This window comes from Tenrec ecaudatus, chromosome 8 (genome assembly GCF_050624435.1).
Source record: "Tenrec ecaudatus isolate mTenEca1 chromosome 8, mTenEca1.hap1, whole genome shotgun sequence".
Lineage (NCBI taxonomy): Eukaryota > Metazoa > Chordata > Mammalia > Afrosoricida > Tenrecidae > Tenrec > Tenrec ecaudatus.
In genome coordinates, this window is record NC_134537.1 from 29,188,197 (window position 1) to 29,209,385 (window position 21,189).

At 45.3% G+C, this 21,189-nt stretch overlaps 1 protein-coding gene across 5 annotated transcripts in view; it reads left to right on the forward strand.

Moving 5' to 3' along the window:
- Nucleotides 1-21,189, forward strand: part of ST6GAL1 (ST6 beta-galactoside alpha-2,6-sialyltransferase 1) — a 135,084-nt gene that overhangs the window by 89,867 nt on the left and 24,028 nt on the right. For all 5 annotated transcript variants that reach the window (XM_075556187.1, XM_075556185.1, XM_075556188.1 and 2 more), the window contains 2 exons: nucleotides 11,898-12,048; nucleotides 14,869-15,520. In XM_075556187.1, the coding sequence (XP_075412302.1) occupies nucleotides 14,920-15,520 (601 nt within the window). In that variant the 5' untranslated portion in view covers nucleotides 11,898-12,048; nucleotides 14,869-14,919. The remainder of the gene's footprint in view (nucleotides 1-11,897; nucleotides 12,049-14,868; nucleotides 15,521-21,189) is intronic.

Sequence of the window (21,189 nt, forward strand, 5' to 3'; positions counted from 1 at the left end):
GTCCACCCATCTAATCACGTATGTACTCCTACTCCCTTCCTTTACTATTGCATGTACACCTCTAGGTCATCCCCTTCCTATTGCTTGTATTGCCTATGTTACAACCCCTTCCTATGACGTAGATTGTTATCTTGAATCAGAGGGCTTGTATGCCTCCAAAGATAAATAAGCTTTGGTTAGAAATAAAACCTCATGAGAGCTCTCTCTCCTGCCCTCTTATCTCCCACCTCCGTGTGGACCACCAAGAGGTGCTGAGGTGAGCATCCTACCATGAAATGTGTCTGACTTCTTTATTTTACTCTCTCTCTCCCATCGCTCCCATTTCTCTATGACTTTACTATAATCTTTATATATCTTAACCATACGATTGCGTCTACCGAACCTGTGATTAGTTGTAGGGGGCTGGCTATCCCCACAGCTTGGGTCAGGCTCACGTTGGTCCTTAAAGAAATATCCTTATGTTTCAATTTCTAAAAGAGGTCTTGTGCCACAGATTTACCCACTGCAACACGTCCTTTGATCTCCTGACTGCCACTTCCATGAGCATTGACTGTGGTGGATTCAGCCCAGCTGTTCTCCATTGATCATGATGGGACCGATTGGTCCAGTTGTGAAGATTTTGATCTTCTTTACATTGTATCGAAGCCTGCATCTTTTATCTTCCTTAGCAAGGGCTTCCCGCCCTCCTCACTTTCAGCACACAAGGCTGTGTCATCTACCCATGGTCGATTGCTACACTTTTAGTATCTCTATTCCCATTCCTGTTCCTGGGTTTCATGTGTTGTGAGTCTTATCTCTTGTGTATACCTGTGTGCTCCCATCTAGTCTAGATTGGGAGGCGGCACTGAGGCCGTGATAGCAGGGGCGGTGAGGGTGGGGTGGGGTGTGTGTGTGTGAGGAGGCTTCCAGGAAACAGGTATATTGTGTGACACATTAGTCTCTACTGCACCCTGATTGACTCACCCCCTCCCTGCAACCCCTCTGTGGGGGGATGCTCCATTTTTTGTCATTATTTTTTTAAATCATTTTATTGGGGGTTCACACAACTCTTATCACAATCCATACATACATTAATTGTGCCAAGCACATTTGTACATTTGTTTCCCTCATCATTCTAAAAATATTTGCTTTCCACTTAAGCCCTTGGTATCAGCTCCTTATTTTCCCCCTCCCTCCCTCCCCTTTCCCTTCCCCCCTCCCTAAGGAACCCTTGATACTTTATAGATTATTATTATTTTGTTATGTTTTACACCATCCAACGTCTCCCATTACCCACTTTTCTGTTGTCCACCCCCCATGGAGGAGGTTATATGTAGATCCTTATAATCGGTTCCCCCTTTCCACCCCACCTTCCCTCCACCCTCCAGTATCAACACTCTTAGCACTGGTCCTGAGGGGATCATCTGTCCTGGATTCCCTGTGTTTCTGGTTCTTATCTGTACCAGTGTACATGCTCTGGTCTAGCTGGATTTGTAAGGTAGAATTGGGATCATGATAGTGGAGGTGGGGGAGGAAGCATTTAAGAATTAGAGGAAAGTTGTGTGTTCCATTGTTGCTACACTGCACGCTGACTGGCTCATCTCCTCCCTGTGACCCTTCTCTAAGGGGATGTCCCATTACCTACAGATAGACTTTGGGTCTCCACTTTGCACTCCCCCTCATTTACAATGATATGATTTTTTGATCTGATGATGCCTGATACCTGATTCCTTTGACACCTTGTGATCATACAGGCTGGTGTGTTTCTTCCATGTGGGTTTTTTTGCTTCTGTGCTAGATGGCCACTTGTTTACCTGCAAGCCTTTAATATCCCAGATGCTTGAGCTTTTGATAGCCGGGCACCATCAGCTTTCTTCACCCCCTTTGCTTATGCACACATCTGTCTTCAGTGATCGTGTTGGGAAGGTGAGCATCATGGAATGCCAATTTAATAAAACAAAGTATTCTTGCATTGAGGAAGTACTTGAATGGAAGTCCAATGTCCATCTGCTGCCTTAATACTAAACCTATAAATATATGCATGTAGATCTATTTCCCCAACATCCTTTATAAATATACTTACATATGTACATGCCTGTAGAGGAAATTGCTTTAAGATACCATTAGGAAGCAACATTGTTTTTCTTAAAGACAAGGTTGTCTTGCAGAAAGAGGGAGATAGGTCATCAGAACCTTGCTATCAGGATTTCAGGAAATTCTGCACCATCTCTGGTAGAGTATCTGGTAGAAATCTTCCCCTCTTGTTTTGCTCCCGTTTTGATCCTCCTTTGCTGTTCAGCACAGAATCCTGGGCAGTCTCATTACCTTGCCAAGGGTGATAGCGCTGATCTGTCCCAGGGGTCACATCTGTCTGATGCAACAGCTGCTCGGAATTCAGCTGCAGAGGGCTGAGATGGGGTGGGATGCTTGTATCTGTTGGGCAGTCTGTAAAATTCTCAGTTATGTTTTTCTAAGTACTTGCAAGCCAGCTTCTATAGGATAAGCTTCGAATGCTTTAACTGTGTTAGTTGGGAACAGTTTTAGGTAGTTTCTAAGCAAATGTTGGTATCTAGCCAACTGGTAGAATATGTTTCTAAGGGGCCTGTTGAGCAAGCATTGTGCTGCTGACCTGGATCAGAAAGTCCTGATTGCATTGGAGCACAGTCCAGGTTCTTTTTGTTTGTTTTGTTGAGATTAACTTGTTTGTCACTATGGACTTCAAATCCATTTCAATTTTACCCCTCCCCCTTTTAAAGCTGCTCAAACCACTATTCAGAGTTGAGGGATAACACATCTGGAGTGATCTTTTTGTTGCTATTTGTTTCTAAAGAAGCACACTCAGATGTAAAAATAGGGTTGACAAAACTGATGTGTGGATTGTTATGAGTTGTAAGAGCCCCCAATAAAATAATCTTTTAATAAGAAATACAGTCTGAGGTAGTTACTCTATTGTGCCATCCTGGCCGATAAACACATGTGGGGTTAATTGAAGGGCGTATAAATGGCTCTGTGAGCCTCGCCTTTCTAGTTCTCGGTGCTCTTGATTTTTGATGGTCACACCAGGGTGCAGCTGCCTTAGCCAGTTCCTTGTTTTAGTTGGCAAGGCTCACTTCCTAGAAGACAGACATCCCTGAGGAGAAACCCCATGGACCTACCCTGATACAGCCCTGGGTGCTGGAGCAGCTGTGTGGAGACCCCTGCCAGTGCTGAGATGCTTATACATTCACTGACTCGGTTTTCCTCCTGCAGTCGGCATCGTGTGTTTTGTGAGATGGAGGAGGACTTTGTGGATTGGTGTCGGACATATAGGCTAATGTTGGACTTGAGGGCTTGGGCAGCACTGGGTTGAGATTTTTTCTTGATGTGCTCTTACCCTTTATATAAAACTCTATTATACACGAGTTTCTGTGGATTTGTTTCGCTGAAGTATCCAGACTAAAGTACCCAAACACATAGCCCATCTCAAGAAATGAAATCAACAATATCCAGCTGATCCTCCCCTTTTTTCAACCCTGCCATCCTTCTCCTCGCCCTGTTCCCAACCTTGTGATGGGTTCTCCTTTCTCCCTCTTCCCCTTTCCTGACCATGACCCAATATCAAGATATCACTACTCATGATATCGCTACTCCCACTACTGTTCTTCAGAGGTTTATCTGTCCTGAATTCCATGTGTCCAGAGCTCTTATCTGTATCAATGTGCGTGCTCTGGTCTAGCCAGATTTGTAAGGCAGAACTGGGTTGTGGTAGTGGGGAGAGGTCGGGGGGGGGGGGAAGCATTCAGGAATTAGAGGAATGATATGTGTTTCATCGGCACTTTTGTGGGGGGATATCCAGTTGCCTACAGATGGGCCTTGGGTCTCCACTCCAAACCTCATTCACATTGATATAGTTGTGTGTTTTGGATTGTTTAATACCTGATAGCTGATCCCATCAATCTCTCATGATCAGACAGGCTGGTGTGCTTCTTCCATGTGGACTTCCTTGCTTCCTTGATGGATGGCTGCTTGTGTAATTCAAACCTTTAAGACCTCAGATGCTATATCTTTTGGTGGCCAGGCACCGTCCACTCTCTTCACCATATTTACTTATGCACCCATTTGTCTTCAGCGATTGTGTCGGGAAGGTGAGTGTCAAACAGTGCCAGGGTATTAGAACAACGTGTTCTTGTGTTTGGGGAGGTTTTGCCTGCAGGCCTAAAATCTGTCTGCTATCTTAACACTTAATATATAGATATATGCACATCGCCCTCTATCCCTTTCATCATAAATTAAGATATATATAGATATATATACCTACACTTCTATAATTTTTGCCTCCTATTTCTTTCCTCTATTTCCATTCACTTTCCTCCTATCCCACTATCATATTCGCCCTCCATTCGGCTCTCAGTAATTCCCCCTGGATACATTGCTCGTGATCAAATCCCACCAGGCATTATATACCCTCAAACTGGAATTCTTAATTGAACTTGTCTGTAAAAACTCTTTTTAAACCTTGGCATCATTGCTGGGGGGAAAAAATGCAAGAGGCACTCAATGGGGGATTGCTTAGGAACTGTTGGCTTTGGTTAACTTACAGGGGGGTTTGGTTACTTTATTATGTCGTGAAATGCTGGCGTGAGAAGAGAGCTCCTGTCTGGATAATGAAAACATTCGAAGCAGAGAATTCTGCTCCTCATTTTAAAACGCAGTGGAAGTAAATGTTTGGAAAGTCTCTGCTAAGTAGCTATTTGTTGGGAGGTGATGTTATGTGCTATCACTGACTAACTCACAGCTTAGCCACTCTTGTGGGGGAAAGGCCCCCCCAACCAACCATGGGCTCGATAAGCGTAATTGTACAGTGAGATATATAAATATAGATAATAATAATGTCATAGAGAGCATGAGAGAGAGAAGAGAGATTGAAATAATGGAGTCAAACACATTTCATGGTAGTGTGCTCACCTCAGCCCTGCCTGCTGGTCCAAGTGGAGATGGGAGATCTGAGGGCAGGAGAGAGGAAGAGGGGAAGGAGGACAAGGGGACAAGGAAGTGAGGATCAAGGTAGAGGAAGGGGGAGCGGAAGAGAGGAGAGAGGAAGGGTATGAGAGAGCGAGCTCTTTATTGCTAACCCAGGCTTGTGTATCTTTGGGGGGCATGCAAGCCCCCTAATAACAGGTAAAGACATACGTCACAGGAAGGGTTTGTGCTATAGGTAATACAGTAATGGGAGGGGGTGGTGGTCTAAGGGTTCATACACTAAATCAGGGGTCATCAAACTTTTTAAACAGGGGGCCAGTTCACTGTCCCTCAGACCCGTTGGAGGACCGGACTATAGTTTAAAAAAAAAACTATGAACAAATTCCTATGCACATTGTACATATCTTATTTTGAAGTAAAAAAACAAATGGGGCAAAAACACCCGGTGGGCTGGATAAATGTCCTGAGAGGGCCTCTTGTGGCCCGCGGGCTGTAGTTTGAGGATGCCTGCAATAAAGGAAGAGGAGGGAATAAGGATATACATGTGACAAGATGGGCGGAGCCTAGATACAGGATGGTGGCCTAATTTTGGATGTCACTGAGGCAGGTTGACCTGTTCTCTGACTCTCCATGGAAACCATTATCAGTAGGGTGTGAGCCCACCTATAGGGACCAGACTGGTGGTCACAAGCCTTCAGTGAAAAGTAGCCCATTGTCCTTAACAGCAGGGAGTGGACTCCACCTGTGGGGGGACCAGACAGTGGCTGAATGCCTTCAGAGAAGCCATCTCTAAGCATCTGACCTCCCACCATGTGCTGGCAAATAGCCTCTAATGTTTGGAATGTATTTGGGGGAGACAAATCTGCAGAAAAGTCTCTTTATAATCCCACACAGTTTATCCTAGAAATGACACACAGTATTTTTGCTTATGCTTGATTGCTCATAACTAGTCAAATAGGACCACTCAGATGCAGGGTGTGTGTGTGTGTGTGTGTGTGTACACTTGAGCGCACCCATGTAGTAACTAGAAAATGTAGTCTTTGGCTTGCCAACCACGTACAGCCACAACTGCATATAATAAGATGAACAAATTGTTGGTGAGGCAGCTTGTCTTGTTGGACATGAGGAAACAGGAAGAGGAGTCTGCAGAGGGTGCCACTGCAGGTGAGATGGCACAAATGCAGAGTTTGGGTGTTTAGAAAAAGAAAATCTGACTAGACCAGGGTCAATGGCGACAAGGCCATATGTACTACTTCGTGGAGGCTGAAGGACCTTCTGGGGTACCATGGTGTCCAGGTGAGTCCTAAGGATGAGGGTGAGGTTAGTGCTGTGAGCTCAGAGAGACAAGAATCAGAGCACAGGGGATCCCTAGGAGGTCCCATATGGCAGCCAGCAGCTACATACAGTTAATCTGGCAAAACTGGGGGTTCACCAAGCAGCATTGAGGTAGCTGTCAGACAGATTCAGAACATGACACATTCCATGGAGTGAGGGACTTAATTTCTTCAACAAATATATATGTCATGAGAGAGGAAGAGGGGGAGACAAGGGTATGAAGAATTTTTATAGATTAAAAGATGCTAGGAGATTAGAAAATGAGATATGTGTGCCTTATGTGGATCCTCATTCAAGCAAATTAATATCCAAAACATTTTTGAGAGAATTGGTAAAACTTTGGGACTGTATTGGGTATTAGGTGATGAGGATATTGTAGTACTATTTTTTTTAGTTAAAAGATCATTTTATTGGGGGCTCTTACAGCTCTTATAACAATCCACACATCAATTGTATCAAGCATATGTGCACATATGTTGCCATCATTATTTTCTAGACATTTACTTTCTATTGAGCCCTTGGTATCAGCTCCTCTTTCCTCCCTCCCTGACCTCACCCCTACCCCTCACGACCCCTTGATAAATTGCAAGTTATTATTATTTTCATACATTATACCATCCGCTGTGTCCCTTCCCCCACAGTTTTTGTTGTCCCTCTCCCTGGAGGGTGTGTGTGTGTGGTTATGTGTTGCTTATAATGTTGCTTCCTTCCTCTCCAATTCTTCCCACCTTCCCCCTAATCTTCTCGTATCGCTATTCCCATTCCTGGATTCCATGTGTTCTAAGCTCTTATCTCTTATCTGTACCTGTGCACATGCTCTGGTCTAGCCTGCAGTGAAAGGCAGGACTGGGATCATGATACTGGGGGAGGTGAGGAAGCCTCAAGGAACCAGAGGAATACTGTGTGTTTCATCAGTGCTTTACTGCACCCTGGTTGACTCATCCTTTCCTTGTGACCCTTCTGTGAGGGGATGTCCCATTGTCAAATGGTAGGTTTTGGGTCTCTGCTCTGACCTCCCTTGTTCTCAACAATATGGTTTGTTTGTTGGTTGGTTTTGGGTCTTCTGGTGCCTGTTACTCAGTCCCAATGACACCTCATGATCCCACTGGCTTGTGTGCTTCTTCCATGTAGATATGTTGCTTCTCAGCTAGATGCCCGCTTGCTTAACTTCGAGCCTTTAAAACCCCAGATGGTATATCTTTTGATAGCCGGGCACCATCAGCTTTCTTCACCACATTTTTTTATGCACCCATTTTGTCTTCAGTGATTATGCCAGGAGGGTGAGCATCACAGAATGCCACTTTGTTAGAACAAAGTGTTCTTGCATTGAAGGAGCCTATGAGCAGAGGCCCGACATACATCCATTACCTCAGTATATTTCCATATAAATAAATGTGTGTGGTACTGTTTTTAAAGTCCTTATTATCTATTTTCTGGATAGCTACATGTTTATTCATCTATATCTGGAAGAACTTGGATTCCTCCCCCCCACGGGCTTCATAAAATTGTGGGAAAGCCCATTATCTTTCTATTACACTTTTCTGGAAATTTTTTGAAGCCCCCTTGCATATAATATCCTAGTGAATTGAATTCTGTAGAAAATACTTTGTGGCACTATATCCTCAGTTCTTCTAAGGAAGATACAGCATTTGTAGAATTCTAGATAACTCAAGAAAAACACATTACTTCATGGTTTACAATTAATGCTTCAGCCCTTAGATCTTACCTTTTTTATGGCATCCAATCGAGAAGAGATGATATGTGGAAATAATATGAACTCTGGTGTTTGCTTGAAATTACTCCAGGAATCAGAAGTGGCATGTGACAGGTTAAAAAAAAAAGACTTGGCAGAATGGTGATATCTTTGTAGCTGGGTGATTAAAAACATGGGAGTGCAGTTTGGCCCCCTGTACTTTTTTATAGTTAAAAAATGTCTATAGCACAAACCTAATTCATTTTAAAAGATTCGGTGGAGATGAAACTGTTTCTCTTTCTGAGGAGGAAGGGGGAGGTGTTTTGGGCTTTTCTTTTCCTATCTAGTTCTGCGCTGAGAGTCAGTCGTGTGTGAAGGAGGGGGCGCAGTGCTTATTCAGCCCTCCTTCAAGGACCGTTTGGTTGCTGTCTCCATGCCGTACCCATGGCTGGTGGAACAGACGGCTCTTCTGTGTGGTAAGGCTGAGGGGGTGCCTGCTGGCGCTGGGGCTTCCATGGAAGGGAGCTGAAAGAATGGGAGGGAGTTTTCTCATCCCAGGGACTGTCAACAAGGAAGGCAAATATTTCTACACTAGGCATAGCAAGTGGCCCGCAGTTTCCTTTTGCCTTACCCGGTTAAGCCCAACTGCAGAGTGGTTGGCTCTGCTCTGTGACCGTGGAGGCCTGGCCGCGTTGGGGACTCACTAACCACCACCTACCATGTGTTCCGTGCGTCTGGTTTTGAACAACGTGCAGTGTGTGTCCTCAGGATTTTCAGAGGACTCACAATGGTCTCCATCCGTGCTTGCCCAGCTGGGAAGAGATTTAAAGTCAGGCAAGAACCTCTTTTGCAGCCCAGGTCTGCCACAGTTTGGACTAGAGGGCAGAAAGCTTTCTTATCTTCCCCTCTCCCCCATTTGTCCTGTAGTGCAGTGCCATCAGGCTGACCTTTGCAAAGAGAACTCCCACGTTGTAAGTCTCTCATGGCTTCCTTTTACTCTCTCCTCAATTAACCCAGTCTGTGCCGTGGGGTTAGCTGCAACTCCATGAGCCTGCCGGACAAGGTAGGGCGTGATCAAGGGTTTATCTCGTTGGATTCTTTCAATAACTCCGTAACATAGACTCTCTTATGCTTCCCAGTTACAAATAAAGAAGCTGAACCTTAGGAGGCTAAGCAACCAGTCCAAGGTCATGTAAATGGTGAAAGGACTCCTTCTCAGATCAGTCTGATTTCAGAACTCTCTCTAAACCCCAACAGCAGTGTGTGCTCAGCCCAGAGCTCCTACTACAGGATGGCTCCGCTGTCAGGCGAGCCTGGGAGGGCTCATCCTAAGGCCGCTCAATTCAATGCCAGCAGCAGCGCTGCAGTAGAAGGTCAAGGTTATCTGCTCCTGTAAAGATTTGTAGCTGCAGAAACGCTCCGTACAAGAGCTAGGAGTTGGGATGGACTGAACGGCAGTGGGTTGGGTTTGGAGATTATTGTCACGATAAAGTTCCTTCCAACTCAGGGAGGAAGGAACGATCACTATCCTATCACTTTCACAGTTCGCTGAAGATCGCCATGATGGCTCTCCCACCAACTTGTGGGACTATTTTTTAAGAAGGTCCTGATCATGAATGAGAGGGGTCAATGGAAAGTTTCCTCACTTGTGTTCTAATTGCTTGACTTTCGGAAATCAAGGGCGGGGAAGTGCTATTTATCTTCTTGGAAGGCAGGTTATTGAGAGCCGGTCAGCATGAAGAGTGGAGGGAGGGGAGCCTCCCAGTACTGCTGCACCCAAGCAAATGTCCTAAGCATGGGGAGATGGCAGTGAACCACCATAGAGTGGCACCCACGGGTCGAGTGCCTGCCCTCAGCATTCGCTGTGAAAGTACCTAGGAAGAGCTTCTTTTACCAACCATCCTTCCCAGTGACATCAGAGTATCGATCTCATTGGAGCTGGCAGGCTTACGCTGTTCACTCATTCAACAGCGCTTACCCTGTGCTTGAGGTAATAGGGAAATGAGGCTGAGAAAGAGCTTACCTTTTTAGAAGAAAGAGACGGCTATTAATCAAATAATGATGTAAATGATGGAACCTTGTAACAGGGCATGAAAATAGACGACTCAGAAGTCAGCTCTTCTCTGGATTGCTCCAGAGAGCCTCGGCTGTTTTTTGGTTTTGTTTTCACAGTGATGGCCTGCTAGTTATGCCCAGGACCTTTCTACTGCATGCCTCGCAGTCATAAGAAAATGAGAAACTGAGATTCTCCCAACTTGCACCACCCAGACGCTCTATGGGGGGCCTGTCTTCTGCTTCATGGCACAGCAGGCAGCCCAGGGCCACTCTAGCTGCTTCTTAGTTCTGTGACTGGTACATCTCCTAGGACAGGCATCCAGGCTAGGCTAATATTGTGTATCCAATTGATATCCAGGATTCAAATGTATTTTCAATATTGCCCCCGGTATTTTTGCCTCAATTAGTCAGCTAACATAAGAAGAATAAAGAAAGTCAAACTGAAAGACAAGAATTTATTTTATTAGTGTTGCCATCAAGAATTTATTAGTGTTGCCATCGACTCTTTCCAGGGTTCACCTGTGTATATTGTTTTAGGCACTTGGCCATGCACAACTGGTAATCACAATGCTGTGCACACAGATAACATGTCTTTTTATAATCTTATAAGCATTTTCCTCCCTATTAGTACATACATTTATGCACAATTCTATATACTCCATTAAGTAGACGTAAAAGTAAAACTATTTCCCTCGTGTTGGGAACTTGGTTGTTAACAGAATTTGTACCATTTCTAAGTAATTTTTATATTACCTTGCTTTTTCTTTTTGCATGTATATTTAGCTTTATAAATTTCATACTCTGTCTTAACAATCTCAGAACTATTTTATAGAGAATCATTTTACATGTGAGGAGGCTAAAGTCTACAATCTTTTTCTTTCTTTCTTTTAGAAATGATATACTCAGTATTATTTCCCAGAAAAAAATGTTAGCGTACTCACTAGTCACAAGCTCTTCTTCATTGTATGACCCAATCACTCTCTGAAATAGTTAATTTGTAGTGCTCCCTTGAATATATATCAGTTTCATCACAATCTGTCTTGTAATGAGTGTAATCATTCTGGCTAAGGTAAATTCTGTAAACTAGTAGTTTAATGTTCCTATGGACTCCTTTATGGTGGTGTAATGGTTACAGTTTGTACTGCGATCTGCATGGTCAGAAGTTCAAAACCACCAGCAGCTCCTCAGGAGAAAGAACTGAACTTTCTACTCCCATAAACAATTAGTTTCAGAATCCACTTTCCACACTTGACTTGATGGCAGTGAGGCTTTTGTTTTGCTTTGTTATAGTCCAACCAGCAGCGTATGAGAGTTCCACTCTGAAAACATTTAGGTAAAACCACAACCAAACTCTCTGCTATCCAGTCAGTGCTACCTCATAGCACCGCTGTGGGTTTCCAAGACTGTTTCTTCCTAGACAGATCCCTGATGTCTGCTTCATTTTTTCTCATACGTTCTTAGCTACTGTCGGTCTGTTTCCAGACTCTCTGTGCTGTTCACAGATTCAGAGCCCTGCACCTGAAATAAGCTCTTGTCTCTTCTCTTTGTTGTTTAACAGTTTTGGTGGGATATAATTCATTTTTCGTACAATTCAGTAGTTCAGTCACAACAAGAAGAGTGGCACAGTCGTCACCACAATCAATTTTAGAACGTTTTCTTCTTCCTAGAGCTCATTATGATTAGCTCCCCACTCTTCACACCTCCCGACCTCCCCAGTCTCTTTTTTCTACGAGCCCTTGGGGCATCCTGGAGTTTTGCCACAGGCCAGGTCAGAGCCAATGCTGCTGACCAGCTGCTTGCGTCCCTGTCCATCTTGTTAATGTTTAATCCTGCCCCTACTGGAAAACAGCTCTCATCTCTGTCCTTCTCATTGCAGATGCGTTTTGATTGTTCGGAGAAGAATGAGCCGTGGCCTCCAGACCCAGTAAAGCGAATATTCCTCCCGGGAACATGTCACCCACTGAGCGGAGCACCAGGTCCTGAAGATCCGGAGGGCCCGCAGTCCCAGAGAGAATAGCGAGCAGTGGGTAAGGAGCACCCCCCGGCAGGGGCAGTGGAGGCCGCACAGGGGGTACGTTCTTGTATGAAACATGGGACGCGGGCGTGGACTTAGCAAAACATCACAGGGTTTCAGTGTCTGACTGCTTTGCTCTTCGGTGCTCTCGCGTCAGCTGCAGCTCATAGCGACGTCATGTACAACAGAAAAACAAGACCAAACAATGAAACCACCACCAAAAAAACCGGCGCTCAGGCCCGTGCCAGTCGACCAATTCCAGTGTTAGTGGAGCCGATTGTTGCAGCCATTTGTCATCCCTTCTCATCCGGGGTCTTCGTCTTTCTCGCTGCCCTTTCTGGCCTGGTTACAGCTTTATTCTTCTCTCCAAATACTTAAAAGTCTTCTTTACCCTCCGGATAAGTCAGGAGCAGGGGATGGGATGGGTCGCTTATGCACCTCTCTAAACTAGCAACATAAGACTTGAAATTCACCTAACCAGCCTTGAGCAGCTTCCGCGTGCCAGGCAATATGTTTGGTACTGAGCATGCAATGGTTTGGAGATCAAGGTAGGACTCTGACTTTTTGTCTCTTGTTTCAGTGTTGACTTAGTCTCTGCAGGTGATCCTGTGATCTGGGACGTGCTCTTGTGCTAGAAAACTCAGAGAGGCTCTCAGGCTTTATCGTGAATAGTGTGCGTTCAGGCATTTTTTGAATGCCCACGTGGGTTTGGACACGTCGCTCCTTACTAAGATTTCAGAGAGGATACCAACAGGGGTTCACATTTCGCAGGATCAGGCACGAGAAACAAAACTCTTGGTTCCCCGAGGAGCGAGGAGAGTGTGGAAGGGCCGGTGAGCTTCACTGGTGCCAAGAACAGCAAGGCAGTGCTCCGGCAGTGAGTAAACAAAGGCACCATGGCGGAGTACTCGACAGGGCAAAGTCTCCGCCTGGGGATTGGAAAACTCAAAGGTTGGTCTCTTTTCCCAAAGGATGTGTGAAGAGCAGGGTCCGTTGGATGGTGTAGATGCAACTTCCGCCTCTGGCATCAGAGCACCTTGAAACATGAGAAAGTGTTTTCTTGCCCTCCAGGCCTACGGTGAGAACCCCCTGCCAGCCGCTGGGCTAGCAGTCTCAGCAGTGGGTAATTGAGGGACCACCTGAGCCCTGTTATAGGGTTACATGTGAGTGTTTTGAGCCCATCCTGTGTGCGGGCCCCAGAAACTGAAGTTGTCTGCGGTGGTGGTGGTGGTTGGTGGTGTGCGCACATGTGCATAGGTTTGTCATCCAGCTTGGCAAATAGGTGGAATTCTTCTTTCCTAGGAAACCCAAACTTGGAGAATAAACATTGGCAGGAAACTCGTGCTGGGTCTGCCAATGCCAACTCCCTCCAAGACTCAGGAACAGAGAAACTGTCTCCAGGCCTCTGCCTCCCCAAGTCCCATCCGTACACATCAAAGTCAGGCCCCAACTCTACCATTCACCCAGCTTGGACACCGACTTTGCCTTGACCAGGCCACTCTCTTACAGATGGTGCTGCTAAAGGCTTCTCTGCTTAGCCCCCAGGGCTGGGCTGGGTCTCTGCACTCCAGTTCCCATGAAAGGTCCTTGCGAGTGGGAAGATAAGGCACACAAGTAATGTTTTCTGTAAGAGGCAGACATAAAGTTCTGAGCACCAGGAGAGGACTTGATCTCGGTATCAAGAGAGCGAGTCAATCTATTTTTTGCTTGTTGAAATCCATTTCCTGGAAATTTCAGAAGTAGCTGTAAGCAGGTGCCGTTTGAGTCGATATTTACTGCAGCCCTTTATGCAGCTCTCTCATCCTGGGCCATTTCTATTTCCTCTCAGAGCCTCTGGGTGCGCCTCTCTGAAAACAGGGTTTGCTACACATTCATGTCTGGTTCTGGGGAGAGATCGCCCATGAGCTGAGTAAGTGCTTTACTATGAGACCTGGATCTGACTGGTGTCTCCTGGTATGAGGTGTCAAAATAACATGTGAAAGAGTTTCCAAATGTTTGTGGAGAATTTTTTCAAGACCCGTTGTTCCCATTTCCCATGAACTTTGTGAAACTCCCGTATCTTTGTGTTCAATGCATAATTCGTTTTTTATTTCCTTTATGGGGTCAATGCGTTTTTGTCTTATCAAGATGTTCCATGCCCGGCCATGAGCTGAGTCGGTTTCCTCTCACTTGACAGAACGCTCGCAGCAGGATGTTCTTAATCTAACGCTTCCTCTTCTCACACAAGATATTCACAGCGCAGCCCTGCGGAGCACATCGCACACTGATGGCATCTGGCTGACAGGGCTCCTCGTGGCTGTTTCGGGAGCATTAAGGAGGTTGGGTGGCAGTGCGATAGACCAGTCAACCTGCTATTTAGTCCTTTTCATTCTATTTTTCCCAAGGATGCATGTATTTATTTAACACGCTATGACCTGATTTAAGAACTGAGCAGTGTGTAAGTTGTGGTTCCGGGCCTTAAAACGCCGCGTGCTGTCAGGGAGCTAGACCGAGATGATGCCAATGGCAAAGCTAAGAGTCAGAGGTCCAGAGGGATGATGGGAGAATGCATACTGTGTTTGTGCGATAGCGAGTAGGAAGGGGCCTGTCAGAAGGACTGCTCTCTAGATTCATAGTCTAAATTGAGTTTCATGGTGGTTTCTTTTGTGGGGGGTGGGGTGGGGGCGGAGAGGGGGCTAGGGCGGGGAGAGTTGTTTATAGTAGGTGATAGGAGTTAGCATTCTGGTCTTTCATCAACCAATAAATCCATTGGTTGACCCCTCATTTAACACTAAGCTGCCAGGCACCTCTTTTGGATTTTGTTCAAGATCACTCTGTTTTTTTTTTTCTTCAGGTCTGTTTTCCAGCTCAGAACACAGTGACATCCCTGGACACATCATTCATTATGATTCACGTCATCCTGAGAAAAAAGCTCAGCTACTGCGTCCTGGCCTTTTTTCTATTTGCGATCATCTGTGTGTGGAAGGAAAGGAAGAAAGTGGGTTACGATGAGGCCCTTAAACTGGAAACGGAAGGATTCCAGGTGGTGAACAGTCAGGAGAAACTGCTCGTGGCTTCTGGTCCCCAGTCATCAGTCGGCACCCAGGACCTCCACAAAGGCAACCCAGCCCCCAGCAGCACGAAGAGCGCAGTCAAGACCAAGCCACCGCCCTCCTTCCAGGTGTGGAACAAGGACAGCTCGTCCCGAAACCTCCCCTCCAGGCTGCAGAATATCCGGAAAAATTATCTCAACATGAACAAGTACAAAGTGTCCTACAAGGGGCCGGGGCCAGGTGTCAAGATGACTCCAGAGGCCCTGCGCTGCTACCTCCGGGACCGTGTGAATGTATCGATGGTAGAGCCCACGGATTTCCCCTTCAACACCTCCGAGTGGGAGGGTTACCTGCCTGGAGAGAACTTCAGGACCAAGGCTGGGCCCTGGGGCAGGTGCGCTGTTGTCTCCTCAGCAGGATCTCTGAAGTCTTCTCAACTTGGCCAGGAAATAGGTGGGTTCCAGGTCATAAGGCTGTTGTTATCTTACCAGCTCCCTTGGAGTTGAGCAGGGCATAAGGGTGGCGAGTCGGCATTTATCCGTTTTAAACATTGGTACTCGACAGATTTCCTTTCTTGTTTTCATACCAGTAAGCCCAAAACTTCAATTAACCTTTGGAAAAAATTCATTGAAGCACGCTGAAATCCAACAATACCTCCATCTTTGGGGGAAAGGATCTGCGTGCCTTGGTTGTACCACTTAATCTGCAGGTGTTCCTGACCTTCTGTAATTTTACCTGATTGATCGAGGACTAAAACAAGACAGAAACCCACTGCCAATTAAGTTCATTGGGATTCTTTTGTAGGACAAAGGAGAACTGCCCCCAAAGGGTTTCCAAGTTTGTAAATCTTTATGGAAGCCGACTGCCAGGTCTTGCTTCTGTGGGGCACCGAGTGTCTTTGAAGCATTGTCCCACGCCCCCAGGCTTCTAAGTGGGGGCAGATGCCTCTTTTTAGGAGATCTTGGGGTGGTGCACTGACAGTGGGACACTTACTTGTTAGGCTGCTGACTGCACGGTCACCAGTTAAAAATCACCAGCCAGAGCTCTGCAGGGCAGAGACGAGGTGTGTTAGTCTGGGTAGACTAGAGAAACAAATTCATACAGACACTCCTATGTATACAAGAAAGAACTTTCGATACAAGAGCAATTGACTATTGAGAAAACCTTTCAGCCCAGTCCAGATCAAGTCTGATATTGGCCCATATGTCCCATACCAATCTATAAAGTCCTCTTCAGAGTCACGACACACATACAATGACACCGAATGCAGGAAGATCACAGGCCAGTGGGTGGAAGGTCTTGTGGATCCAGTGGCAGTGTAAGCATCTCAGCGCTGGCAGGAGCACGTGGCTTCTCCGGCTCCAGAGCTCTAGTGTAGCTTCATGTGCCTTGTCAACAGAAATGTCTCGCAGGGAGTAAGCATGTGTCCCACCTCCAGCGAACTACTTATCTCCTTAGTGCCTCCAAATGAGTTCACCAAGCCACGACCCGATTGACAGGCTAAAGGCCACCCCTTTACTCGTAAGACTCTCAAATTGACAACAAATTATGTGACCACCACACGAGGCTTTCTATTCCTGTAAAGAGTTACAGTCTTGGAAACCCACAGGGGCAGTTCTACCCTGTCCTATAGGATCACCATGAATTGCAATCAACACGATGGTAGTGAATTGATTTTCTTTCTTTTTGTTTTGTTTGGGGTCGTGTAAGTGATTACTGTGCTCAACTCCTAACCAATAAGTTGGATGTTTGAATCCATCCAGTTGTGCTTCTAAAGAAAGCCTGGCAATGGGATTCCAGGGGAAAATACCATTCAAAAGCCCATGGGGGTGGGGGACAGGCTGGAGCTCACGGACCACAGTTGTACTCTGACATGCATGTGGTTGCCCTATATTAGGCTGCTCTCAATAGTAACTGGTTGGTTGATTTTTTTTTTTTTTTTGCTTCAACTCCCTGCCTAATTGTCTGCTTTTGTTTTTGAAAATAGTCTGAGCAGGGATTCTTAACTTGGGAGTTGTGGAGATCAACTTCAGAGTTTTCCCAATTCATAAAATTATCTGCAAAGCGGTTTGTGTATGGAGTCTATTTGGAAGGCTATGTATGTACTCGAGTTTGTGCATTTTTCCAGGAAGAGGGTGCATAGCTTTCGGGTCTGTGACTCAAAGGAGGTGAAGAATCACTGGCTGCAGCCCAAGGTTTGCTTTCCTTGCAGTCCTTTGCACTTAGAAAGGACAACCAGCCTGCCCAGCTCTATGCGCATGTGAATCATGGTTACTGCTCCTGTTTGCCTATTGTGAAAGATGGTGGGATTTGTTACTGGGAAATGAACCAGGCTCCCGAAGCCAAGTCCAGGCAGGCATGCTCTGTGTGGGGCTCTGAAAGGTCCTGGTGATGTCATACGTCTGTCTCTCTCCCCGTCGCTCTCTCATTTTCTTCATGTGACTGCCAAGAAAAATGGTCTGAGACCAAACATAGATTCTCAGAAGAGGAGGCATGGACCCAAGCCGGGTTCCCTAGAGCAGAAAGAAGTGGTGCAATTGCGTTGCCTGCCTTGCCCACTAGTCAACTTTGACTAATCAAATCCACTGGGAGAGCCACTTTGACCCCAGTATTTGCCTTTTCCTCCCTGGCTTCCCTTGGGTTTAGTTTTCTAGGCACGAGTTGTGTTTGGTTCTTTTTTATCCATAATAGAACTAAGTCTCATTTTCTCTTCCCTATGTCTGCTCCACAAAGTTCATGTTGAGATGAGCACACTTTCCAGCTGGCTCTACTTTGTAACAGTCGCTGGTCACCTCTGTCCTGGTCAAGAGTGTTGCAATGTGAGCCTTTGGGACCTTGGGCATTAGAATGGCGCACTGGGGTGTGAGCGTCAGAGCAGCAGCGTTGGCTGTTTGTGTGGGTGACGCTTTGTTTGTTTTTCTTGTCAAAGTAGACACACGACAACAAGATCCCGGGGAGCACAGCGACTCTTGTTTCTCCATTCAGGAGTTAGACATTCATTACATTTGGCACGCCATTGTCATTACACTCATCCAAGTTATCCCACCACGATGCGCAGAAACACAAAGGCCCGAGTCAAAAGCTCCCCCTTCCCCCTGCTTCCCACTCCTCGTAACTACTAGTGAGCATTGACTTCTCAACTTTTGCTTGTTTTATATAAGTGAGGTCATATAGTATTTTCCCCCTTTTCCAATTGATGCATTTCCCTTAGGCTTTGTGCTTATTTTACTCCATACAAGCTACAATGACTTAGAAACCCAAACCAAACTTGATGTCATTGAGTCAATGCTGACTCACCCTGTGGGTGTCTGAGATTCTGTGTATGGGAGTATGAAGCCCGGTCTTTCTCCCGAGGTGCTGCTGGTTTCAAACTGCTGACCACGTGGATCGCAGGCTAACTTATAACTACTACGTCATTCGGGCTCTTAGATAAACATTCATTGAAATAGTCTTTTTCCTCGACTTTCATTATAATTTCAAAGATGTATTTCCACACATAAACTTTTATCCTGAAATACCATGAGAATTTCATCTTAGACTTCACATATGCTACCTTTTATTTATTTATTTGGTTGCCTTTGATATATACTCCAAACCCAACCCACTGTCCTCAATTCCAACTCACGTGGCCCTACTTAATAGCACCCCATCTTTCTTCTTCAGTCTGCTTGCTGGGTTTTACTGCCAGACTTGTGACTAGTAGTCCAATGCTTACTCCACTGCACCACCAAGGCTCTTTTAAACAAATTATATAAAAACAAACAAAGAAACCCAAAGACAAAACCCTTTCTTTTGAGTCATCGTGACCCTATAGTGTGGGGGACCAGCCTCCACAACCGAATGGGTCCTAAAGGGTGGTTGTAAAATTGAAGGGTAAATTAAACAGACATCAGATAAGACATGCAAGGACTCACCTCTTCTGATGGCAAGATCAACAGAGAGTGAATGTGTTCTCTCACGGGCTTATATCATCTCGGGCATGAAGCCCCTTCATACATATAACATACACTTCATACACAGGAGGAGGACATGCTAGGGACATGTATAAAAAGATGGGCAGGTGCTAGAGTTAAGATGTCAGCCTAACCTTGGTTTTTTTCTGAGCTGACTTGATCTGTAGTGTCCCTGAGCTCCTCTAGGGAGCAATCTATGATCCTTGTCAGGAGAGAGTTGGCTGCACCTAGGAGGGGCGGACAATAGGGTCTGATTGTTCTTGATGGCAGGTAGCCTCTGGACATACTAGAGAGCAGCCACAAGCAGAATAGGAGCTTCTTTCAGTTGGCATTATTATGGAGGGACATTGTGGGGAATAACTTTCAGTGAGGAGAATGTGCCTAGAATTCATCACCAACTCAGGAATATGAAGGCCTCCCTCCCCGGGCGCCTTGGCTGCTCACACTCTTGATGATGAGCTTAGAGAATCTGTCCGTGCACACTCTCTTCCCAGTTCCCAGTTTCCACACCACAGGCAGAGAACTGTTCATGAAGGGTTTTCAAGACTGTAAATCTTCACAGGAGCAGCTAGCCTCATCTTTCTCCAGGGGAGCTGCTGGTGGGCTTGAACTACTAACCTTATGGTGAGCAGCCCAATGGCTAACCTTTTATAAAGGGCACCATAATTCTTTATATATATTTTTTATTATAAAGAGTTTTACTGGCACTTTACACATTGTACAATTCGATAGTTCAAGCATATCAGTAAAAGTTGTACAGTTTTTACCACAATTTTAGACCATTTTATTTTTCCCTGTGCTCATTGTTATTCATGTATTTTGTTTTTCAATTTTGGCAAAAACATACACAAAATATTCACCAGTTCAACAGCTTCTACATGTACAATTCAGTGCCATTGATTATACTCTTTGTGTTGTACATTATTGTTATCCCTCTCCAAATTGTTTCCCGACATTAAAATCAACTCTGCCTCCTAAGCACAAACTTTTCCTCCTTCAACCCACAGTAACCATAGGTCAAGTTTTCTTTCTTTCTTTCCTAGCTTTCTTGATATAACATTCACGTAGTTAAACCACTTGTAAGATGCGCAGTAGAAGTTCTAATGCTCCCTCTCCCCTCCCGGATCCACTGATCTCTCCCCAATTCCTCTCTCCCTTCCCCCGTTCCTGATAAACCATTGCATCAGTCATGGTCTCTATGCATTTACTCCTGTGTTTCCTAAACTGGGAGACCGAACAGAAACAATAAAAAACAAAACCAAGACAAAACAAAAGAAGAAAACAACAACCATAATAAAGATAAAGACAGAAATAAAGAGTAAGAGGAAAAAACCATCAATAATATTTAAAAAGTCAAAAAAGAAATTTCTTTCTTGGAACAATTGGGAAATAGTTGAGCATAGAGCAAATTCTGGCTGGGTCAAGAGAGAGGTCAGCTGGCCCAGCATCATGTTTACCATGGTTTGATTCATCATATCGTATATACTTAGTGTAAACTGACCCAAATATCAGCCGAGGCACCTAATTTTACCACAAAATGACATTTAAAATGTGCTGGAAAAAACCTCAGCTTATACGCGTGTGTACGCGGTAATCAAGTTTGCAGTCATCTCTGCCTGACAGTGAGGCTGTTTGAGTCCCTGGCCTGGGGCTAGAGGGGATCTGCCAGAGGCCCAATCTGACCAGACACTCTGCAGATAGATTTTTGGGTTCCCACCATCCTCCATAGCCTTCTGTAAATTGGATGTTTAGAATTTAAACTCTGATACTTTTCCCTTTATCTTATTTGGATTTTGTTATTGTCATCTTTGGATCACACAGGCTGGTGTGCTTCTTCCATGTGGACTTAGTTGACATCTCACTTAGATGGCTGCTTGTTTGAAGACAAACCTGTAAGAATATTTTTGTGTTACTCTGGGTTGACTAGAGAAACATTCATAGGCACTCATATGTGTATGAGAAAGAGCTTTAAATAAAAGAGCAATTGTATATTGAGAAAACATTCCAGCCCAGTCCAGATCAAGCCTATAAGTCTGATAATAGCCCATATGTTCGATACTAGTCCATAAATTCCTCTTTAGACTCACACAGTACATGTAATGATGCTCAATCCAGGAAGATCACAGGCCAGTGTATGGAAAGTCTTATGGATCCAGTGGCAGTAGAAGC